We start from the raw sequence: 10,445 nt of genomic DNA, 5'->3' as shown, positions 1-10,445 counted from the left end.
ATGCCACATTTTTCTTCATATAACCCAGCTTCTTGGATTATTTGTTCAGCATACAGGTTGAATAAGTATGGTGAAAGAATAAAACCCTGTCAAACACCTTTCTTAATTGTAAACCATTCAGTGTTAACATGTTCTGTTTGGACCTCTTGGTCCAGGTACAGATTCCTCACAAACACAATTAAGTGTTCCAGAATACTCTTACTTTGCACTGTTGTCCATAACTTGTCATGATGCACATAATCAAAAGCCTTTGTGTAGTCAATAAAGCACAGGTAAACATTTTTCTGATATTCTGTGCTCTCAGCCAAGATCCATTGGACATCAGCAATGATATCCCTTGTTCCACAGCCTCTTCTGAATCTGGCTTGAACCTCTGGAAGTTCTCTGTCAGTGTATTATTGTAGCCATTTCTGTATTACCTTCAGTAAAACTTTACTTGCATGGGATATCAAAGATATTGTCCAATGATTTCCGCATTCTGTTGGATCACCTCTCTTTGGAATGGGTACAAATATGGATCTCTTCCAATCAATCAGCCTGATGTTTATCTTCCAAATTTCTTGGCATAGGTGAGTGAGTGCCTCTTGTGCTGCTACACTTTTTGAAAGATTTGCGATATATTCAAGGCCATATTTTGTCTCTCATGGACTTTTTTTCATTTTATTCAGCTTCAGTTTGAATTTGCATATGAGCAATTGGTGGTGTTCCACAATCTGCTCCTAGCCTTGTTTTAACTGATGATATGGAGCTTTTCCATCATCTCTTTCCACAGATATAGTCAATTTGATTTCTATGTATTCCATCTGGCGAGGTCTCTGTGTATAGTCGTCTCTTATGCTGTCTAAAGAAGCTTTTTGAAATGAACAAATCGTTGATTTTGCAGAATTCTGTCATGCGATCTCTAGCATCATTTCTATCACCAAGGCCATATTTTTCAACTACTGATCTTCTTTTGCTACTTTCTGCATTATTCACTATTTGCCCACAGAATCCTTCAGTATTGCAAACCAAGGCATGAATGTTTTCTTCAATTCTTTCAACTTAAATGCTGAGCACGTTCTTCCCTTTTGATTTTCTCTTTTGATTTTCTAACTCCAGGACTTTGCACGTTTCATTATAAAACTTTATTTTGTCTTCTCAAACTGCCCTTCAAATTTTTTGTTCAGCTCTTATAATTCCTAATTTTTCCCAGTCTTCCAGTGAATCTAGAAGGCTGTATCCAGAATTTGACCAACTTCTCCTTATATCTTTCTCCCTATATCTACTGCTACTTAACCTGGTCCAAACTGCCATCCATTCCTGCCAGGAATATGGCAATAGCTTCCTCACCCTGTTTCTGCCCTTTCCTCGATGTATCCATTTCCCACATAACACTCAAAACTGTTAAAATATGAAGTCTTTCAGTTTCCCCTTTACTTAGAGCTACTTAAAGCTTCCCATCACATTAATAGTTAAAGACTTTAAGTAGCTCTGTTGCCATCTCTCTGGCTCCAGTGCTTTGTACATCTCTCTCTCTCTCTGTTGCACCTCTCTCACCCCAGGGCATTTGCATTTCCCCTGGCAGGAATGTTCTTTCCCTAAAAGTCCACATGGCCAGCCCTCTCACTTCACTCAAGTCTTTCTTCATGTCTTATTTTCACAAAGAGGCCTTTCCTGAGCACTCCACCAATGCACACACACACATCTTTTATTTTCTCCAGGTAGTCCTTATCACCAGCTGACATATTATATACTACACCAATTTCTTTACTGCCCCTTTCCTGCCACCATATGAAGACAAAGAGTTTTGTTTTTATTTTGCAAGCTGAAGCCCCCAAATCTGGAATAGTGTCTGGCCCGTAGCGGTTTCAATAACTTCTTGGAGCAGCTACTATCAATGCTGAAGGTTGTTTGTTAAAAGTTCTGTGATGACTCTTCTGAGGCACTTTACTTCACCCACTTGCACTGTGACCCCCTAGCTTGGCTCTGTTAATATATTGCTTTATAGTGGTTACTTCTAACTTACTTTTGGTTTGTCATCTAAGTCAAAAATTCTAAATGAATTTTCAAAGTCCATTTCTTCCCTAATATAAGGTTAAGTATTCAGGCTACTCATGTTATTGTTGTTATTGTTAAGTGCTGTTGAGTTGGTTCCAATTCATAGAGACCCTATATACAGTGTTGGAAGAGCAGCTGGTGGGTATGAACTGCTGATCTTGTGATTGGCAGTCCAGTGTTGATATGGCAGTGCCACACCAGGAGTGCTCCTCATACATTATTCCAGGAGGTTACTCATAAGTGGAATCCTGACGTGGCACTGTGGGCTAATGCACTTGACTACAGGGTCAGTTTAAACAGCAACGTCCGCAGTTCAGGTTCACCAGTCACTCCTTGGATATCCTATACAGCGTTGCTATGGGTCGGAACCAACTCAATGGCACTTAACAACAACAACTCATAAGTTATTCTAATTCAATTCCTTTCCAATATATAAAGTTAAATTAAACCTGAACTATTCCAGGGACAACTGGGGAATGGAAAGAAGATAGACATTGCCTTTAAGAGAATTTACTGTGTAGTAGACAGTTATAATTAAACAATAAGTTAAAGTACCGCACAACAGGTACAATAAGGACAGGACCTGGTGTGAGAGAGGTCACTGGCCAATCAGCACAATAAAAATTCAGACTCAAATGTCAGATAAAAATGTAGAATCTCATAGAAGGGAGATAAGAAAGATATATAACAACAAAGTACATTGCTTCTTTTATCACTGCTTTGAAAGATAGGGTGATTTTCTTCTTGTGGGAAACAAGGGGCCAAAATAATTTATTTGGTTTGCTTAGGAGGTAAGGAAGTAGGGATGAATAGAAAGAACAGTAGCTGAGAGTTAGATGTGAATCTACCACTGCAGCTATATTATCTATCTGCAAGGGCTGAGATCAGATGCTTAATCTCTATAGATCTCCATTATCTCATTGATTCATAAAAGTAGGGTATATGTAGAAATTCTGGAGAAGGTCTTCATACATACGTTTCCTGGGTTCTGAAAAGAGGTATTTCCCTATCCTAAGAAATCCTGGTGATTCAGTGGCAAAGTGCCCAGCTGCTAAATGAAGGTTGGTAGTTCAAATCCACTAGTCAGTTCATGGGAGAAAAATGTGGCAGTCAGCTTCTGTAAAGATTTACAACCCTGGAAATTCTATGGTGCAGTTTTTCACAGGGTTTCTGTGAGTCAGGACGGCAATGCGTGTGATCTAGGTTTTGGTACCTTATTCATCTAGATTATACATAGGCACAAAGGGCAGTTCACCTGATAACTCAAGAAAAAATGTTAAGGCTCTATGTAATAGTTTGCTAGCTTGGAACTAGTTTGCTAGTCTTAAATTGTGCTGGGTTTTGAAGATTCCTCATAATTTGCTGAGCTCTTCAGATTTTAATCAACTACTATATAAATATTCACACATATAAGTGAAATGGACAAATGATGCCTGGATATGTTCCTTTAACTTTTCTTTTTAAGCTTCTGTCCTCATGAACAAGATAAAAATCTTTCCATATTTTCTCTTTTCATTTGAAATGACAGTTCTGAATGAAAAATGAGTGTTTCCCATTTAATTTAAACCAACACTTGGGAATGATTTTTTAGACAGTATGTATTTACTTTTTAAATGGAAGCATGCCCCTAGCTTAATAACATATGACAGTGACTGCAAGATTGAATATAGTTTTCAGGGATATTTCCACATTCAGCAATTATATAAAATATCTGAAGGTTTTCTTTTTCCAGAGAAGCTTGTTGGACTAGTTGGGATTTACTGATTTACATTATTTACCTCCCTGCCTTCTTTCTCTTTCTATTTTTCAGCCTTTACAACTGGACTGTGACCTCTGTGCCATAGTGTCCAATTCAGGTCAGATGGTGGGCCAGAAGGTAGGCAATGAGATCGATCGCTCCTCCTGCATTTGGAGAATGAACAATGCCCCCACCAGAGGCTATGAAGAAGATGTTGGCCGCATGACAATGATTCGTGTTGTTTCCCATACCAGCGTTCCCCTTTTGCTGAAAAACCCTGATTATTTTTTCAAAGAAGCCAACACTACTGTTTACGTTATTTGGGGCCCTTTCCGTAATATGAGGAAAGATGGCAATGGCATTGTATACAACATGTTGAAAAAAACGGTTGACATCTATCCGAATGCCCAAATTTACGTGACCACAGAGAAGCGCATGAGCTACTGTGATGCAGTTTTTAAGAAGGAAACTGGGAAAGACAGGTGAGCATTTTCCGTAGCAGCCTTCTTGTCTTTTATGATAAATCTTTGCTGAGTCCTTTTGCCAGCTATCAAATGAACAGAGTAACTTTTTCAAATTGATTGCTATATGTTTTTGACTATTATGATTACTTGATGAACCAGAAGTTAAGCCTCATTTATTCCACCTACACAACCTTCTGTTCGCTTTCTTTTGATTGGCTTGAGGCTTCAAAAACACTGGATGCTTCACCAAGATGTCTTTATATCTTTTCTTATTTAGCTCAATTTGCTATTGATTAAATTGGGTTTTAATGAAAGTGGAAGCCCACACATTTCTGTTTTAAAATATAGACATGTTAAGAAACTTTAAGATTTCGCATTGACCCAAATTCCTTTGAAAATTGTGGTTAAATTTCAAGTAAGGCAAAAAACACCACCTGTTGATTCTCTAATGAGGTTGCATAGCTTTTGCCATGCAAACAGGCTCTGAGATCTTAAATACCATAACTTGTATCTAAAATGTCAATCAGAAAACCACCATGAAATTACACCTCACTTAAAATCATTAATAGTAGGATTCTTAAAGAGAAACAAAGACTAAATACTGTTCACTTAACTATGCAAACACTGGTTTACATTGTTTATTACATACATTTCTTTCACAGAATTTTGTAAATATTCCTTCCCGCTTCCTTTTCTTCAGACCCACTTGGCTTATTCTTTCCTTTCCCTGATGTCTCCTGCTTCTTTTCTCTCCTCTCTTTTCATCAACTTAATTTCCCACATAACTCTTTGCCTGCCATTTTTTTACTTCCTCATTAGGAAGGCAAGAAAGCTAGGAGAGGGGAGTGGAATTATGTTGGTTCATATATCTAGCTCTGATCAAGAACTGCTTCCTGAAGGAAGGTATTGAAATCAGTGACTTGAGTTTTAAATTATCTGTAAATTTTGCTGATCTGTGCATTTCCATAGATAAATAGAGTAGTATTGGCTATAACTCCAATGTTAACATTCTGATTTCTTCAGAAATTATGCCTTTCACTATTTAATATTGTTAAATCTATTATATTGTGATGTATACTTGCTTGTGTAGAGGGTACAGTTTCTGATCTCTCAGAATAATTTGATAATTACTGCAAAATCTCCTGTACATAGCTTGGGAATTGATATCTAGTGTTGATTTAAATTTAGCATTTCCTACTTCTAAGCATCAACAATTCACAACTTCATATGAAGTGCAAGAAATAAATAGCAATTTTTCTGGTGTGACGCTGTGGGTTAATGCTCTGGTTTGAAAAGTTGGCTTAAACAGCAAGGTCGACAGTTCAAATTCACCAGCTGCTCCTAGGAAACTCTATACAGTGTTGCTATGAGTTGGAACCGACTTGACAGCACTTCACAACAATAATAACAACTGTTACAGTTAGCAATATGATGATTTGAATCTATATAACATAAACTGTCCAAAAGAAACAGGCAATAGCGATAAAAGGAGTAGGTATGGTACTTTAATGTGGCAACCTGGTGGCATTTTAGGATAAGCACTAGACTGCTAATTTTAAGATAAGCAGTTCAAACCCACCAGCAGCTCTGAGGAAGAAAGATGAGACTTTCTGCTCCCATAAAGATTGAAAGCCTCAGAAACTCTATACAGTGTCACTGTAAGTCGAAATTGACTCAGTCTCAGTGGGAGTGAGTTTGATTCTATGAAATATTCTCTGTGTAGCACAAAGATGTGGCTTGCAAAATAAGAACTTGGAAAGAATAGCTCTGGGAGATAATTTTTATTATTGGCTGTGTTGAGGAAAGCTGTTTATATGGTGGAGGGGAAAAAAAGCTTGTTTGTGGCACTGTAGGATAAATACTGGGCTGAAGGTCAGGTTGAACCTCAAGGTTGTTGGTTCAAACCCTCCAACCGGTCCTCGGAAACCTTATACAGGCTCACTATGAGTTGGAACTGACTCAATGGCACTTAACAACAACATTGTCCAATGGATTATTGTTATTGTATTCCAATTTATAATGATTCATATGACAGAGTAGAATTGCCTCATAATATGTCCTAGGATGGAATCTTTATGGGAGCCAATCCCCAGATCATTTCTCCCTTGGAGCAGCTGGTGGATTTCAACCACTTTCCTTTCAGTTATTAGCCACGTGCTTAACCATTTTCCACTACTACCAGGGCTCCTTATTTAATGGGTTGTTGATAAGTTGTTAAGTGCTGTTGAGCCAGTTCCAACTCATAGAGACCTTGTACGGAGTGTCTGAGGAGCAGCTGGTACGTTTGAACTGCTGACCTTGTGGTTACCAGTCTAGCATTGATCCTACAGTGCCACACCAAGTAGTTACCAAAATAAAATTAAGAAAAAAAGAAACAAACCCAAAATGTGTTGATGTACTTTGGCATGATGCCTTCTTGCTGTCATTTGTACTAAGTGGCTCCGTTTCTGATTGTGGTATATAGTCTGTTGCTTCACTGAGTATTGCAACAAGACAGGAGATGATCATTTTAGGGTTTTGGAATTGGGCAGAAGAGATGGTATAAGCAGAGACTGATTGAATGACAAAACGTTGGCCAAAATGGCCTCAAAGACTTCTATTTCTACTGTGATTTAAGTTTGTATCCTCAATTTTAGTTTTGCAGACTTTATTGTCTCAGTATTTTCTATAGTAATCTGATATTTGTTGGCAAATTTCAAATAACAATCTTTTTTAACATTTTATGAAGAAAATCTCCAACTTATAAAGCAGAAGAAATAAAGGTGTAATGAACTTTTGTGTATCTGTCACTCAGCCTGAGTAGTTGCTACCTCATGTCTAATCTTGTTTCATTTCCTGCCCATCTTTCCTTTCCCTTGGGATTATTTTGAAGCAAATCTCAGACATATTATCATTTCATCTCTAAATATATCAGCAGATATTTCAAAAGATGAGGATTCTCAAAAATAAATACAATGTAACTGTCCTACATTTAAAAGGCACCAGACTGCAAAGCCGTTTGAACTGTAAGGTCGGCGGTTCAAGCTCACCAGCTGCTCCTGGGAAACCCTATATAGGGTCGCTATGGGTCGGAACCGACTCGACAACACTTCACAACACAACAACAACATATTTCATCTGTTTTCAATTTTCTCCAATTATCTCATAATTTTATAGTTTAATCAGTTTGTAGAAATCAAAATTAGCATACGGTCTGTACATTGCTCAAATACTCATACCAAGGTTAGTATAAGATTCATACACTGCAACTGATAGATATGTTTCCTCTATTTCTCTTACCTAATATGTATCTTTTTTGCTCTCTCTGTTTCTTTGTTGTTGAACACACCGTTTTTTGTTCTACAGAGTTTCTCACAATCAGGATTTTGCTGGGAGCATGTTGCCCTTATAGTAATTCATTGACATTGTTCTTTCTGTTTTGAGAATTGATAAGTTTCAGGTCCAAATTTTGGACAAGACTATTTAGGTGGTAATTCTCTTAGGAGTAATATTGTATGATTTTTCTGTTTTTATTATGTTGTTGCTGCTACTAGGTGCCAATGAATCAGCTCCTACATATAACGCCCAAAGTAAAACACAACAGAACATTGCCGTGCCTGCACCGTCTTCACAATATTTGCTATTTTTGTGCTCATTGTTGCAGCCAACATGTCAAACCATCTCATCGAGGGTCTTGCTCTTTTTTTACTGACAAAGTTTATTGTCCTTTTCTAGGGTCTGGTCCTTCCTGATACCATGTCCAAAGTACGTGACATGAAGTCTTGCCATCCTCATATCTTCTAAGTCAGGAGCATTCTGGCTATACTTGTTCCAAGACAAATTTGTTCATTCTACTGGCAGTCCATGGTATATTCAATATTCTTTGCCGACACCATAATTCAAGTGCTTGTACGCTTCTCTGGTCTTCCTTATTCTTTGTACAACTTTTGCATGCATATGCATCTATTGACTTGGGCCAGGTGCACATTATTCCTCAAAGAAACATCTTTGTTCTTTAATACTTTAAATAGGTATTTTGCATCAGACATGTTAAATGCAATCCATCATTTGGTTTCTTTTCTGTTTTCCATTACTGTAAAATCAGACCTTGTAGTATAAATATAATGTTAACTTTACATTTTATAACACATATGAAAGCTACGTAACTCCAACACTGAACGGAAATTAAAGTATCTATAGCTGCTCCTTGGAAACCCTATACAGAGTTGCTATGGGTCAGAACTGACTCAACAGCACTTTACAACAACAACCTTGAACAAAACCTCCCGTGTTTCTATTCTTGTTTTTGTTGTTGTAAAGTACCATTGAGTCTGTCCTGACTCATTAGGGTTTTTGAGAAGTGGTTGGGGAGTTTGAACTGCTGACGTTGCAGTTCAAACGGACCTAGTGGTCCAGTGCTTATCACCAGAACTCCATTCTTGTATAGTAAATTAATCTGGAAAATAACGTTCAATTGAATGAAGTAATTAACATTCATTTGAAGTTGTGTAATGTATCATATGCTTTGCTAGCGTCTGGAATTACAGAAATGAATAAAATGTATTCTGTCTTTAAAATCTGAGTCTATTATTAGCAAGACATCAACCAAGCTGGACTTACAATGTTGTGTGCTAAATGTTCTAGTACTGGTAAATAAAATGTGTGTGAACCTTAGATGACAGAACAATTGAAACTGACTGCTAGAATGTCTAATCATTCCCCGAATATTTCTAAACTAGTGACTTACTTCCTCCTCAAATGTTCTTGCTAGCTGCCATTTAAGCTGGATGCAGGACTAGAGCTGCCAACTCAAACACTTTGCAATATTTAGTCAGATAGGTATCAAATGGTGTGTACCATCATGACAATTCATTTTCCAAGTTATTTTCAAATGGCACATTTATATGTGATTTTATTGAGATTTCTTTTCTTTTCCTTTTTATTGTTTTGCCTTCCACTTCACCCAAGATACTGTGTTTCTACCTTCTAGTTAGTAATTTTCCCATTTTTACTGTTCTACTCCTGGCAATCATCAAACAATGTTCCTTTTTATGTTAATACCTTTTCTCGACTTTTTATGTTAGTGGTCTACACTTGTCAGTTTGTGACTGACTTTCTTCACTTAGCAAAATTTCCTCCTCGTTCATCCATATTATGAGGTGTTTCACAGGTTTATCTTTATTCTTTAATGTTGCATAGTATTCCATTTTGTATATGTACATAGTTTGTTTGCCAACTATTCTACTGAAGGGCATTTAGGTTGTTTTCATCTTTTTGTTATTGTGAGTAGTGCTGTGATGCACATGATTATGCATGTATTTATTCGTTTCATGACATTTTTTTTTTCTAATATATATACCAAGTAGGGGTCTTGGTGTGGTACTGTAGGATAAGCACTAAATTGCTAACTGAAAGATCGGCTGTTCAAACCTACTGATTGCTCCTCAGAAACACTGTGCAGGGTCACTGTAAGTCTGAAGCTACTCAGTGGCACTTGGCAACAATGACACCTTGGTTTTGTTGTTATTTCTATTGCTAACTTTTAAGAAACTGCCATACTGTTTTCCATAATGGTTGCGTTATTTTGAACTCTTACCAACAATGTATGAGAGTACCCTTCTCTCTACACTCTCAACATTTGTTGTTTTCTTGAACCTTGATTTTAATCTATCCTACTCTATATCCTGTTCTATAAGGAGCTCTGGTATCGTAGTGGGTTACAAGTTGAGCTGCTAACCTCAAGGTCAGCAGTTGGAAACTACCAGCTGTTCCATGGGAGAAAGATGAGACTTTCTGCTCTCATAAAAATTTACAGCCTCAGAAACCTTTTACAGGGTCGCTATGACTCAGAACTGACTCCACAGCACATAACCACCACCCTTACTATTCTATTCTATTCTATTCTATTCTAGTCTAGTCTAGTCTAGTCTAGTCTAGTCTATATTCTATTCAAGTCACTCCTATCCTGTTTATTCTGGGACTGTAGATCCAAGTAAAATGATATCCTTGACAACGTTAATCTTTTCTTTGATAATCACGATATTGCTTATTGGTCCAGCTGTGAAGATTTTGTTTATGTTGAGGTCTAATCCTTATTGAAGGCTCTAGTCTGTGGTCCTCATCAGCAATAACTTCAAGGACTTCAGCAAGGATTCTTTGCTTTCAGCAGGCAAGGTTGTGTTATCTGCATATTGCAGGTTGCTAGTGAGGCTGCACAAGAGGCACTC

General features: G+C 37.4%; 1 protein-coding gene across 1 annotated transcript in view; it reads left to right on the top strand.

Moving 5' to 3' along the window:
• LOC102813713 (alpha-N-acetylgalactosaminide alpha-2,6-sialyltransferase 3-like) overlaps window positions 1-10,445 on the top strand; it is a 929,267-nt gene that overhangs the window by 592,108 nt on the left and 326,714 nt on the right. The window contains exon 2 of the mRNA XM_006831027.1: window positions 3,848-4,257. Coding sequence (XP_006831090.1) covers window positions 3,848-4,257 — 410 coding nt within the window. The remainder of the gene's footprint in view (window positions 1-3,847; window positions 4,258-10,445) is intronic.

The sequence above is a fragment of the Chrysochloris asiatica genome, unplaced genomic scaffold (assembly GCF_000296735.1).
Source record: "Chrysochloris asiatica unplaced genomic scaffold, ChrAsi1.0 scaffold00002, whole genome shotgun sequence".
NCBI lineage: Eukaryota > Metazoa > Chordata > Mammalia > Afrosoricida > Chrysochloridae > Chrysochloris > Chrysochloris asiatica.
The sequence above is the reverse complement of the archived record's forward strand: the minus strand, read 5'-3'. Positions and strand labels throughout refer to the sequence as shown.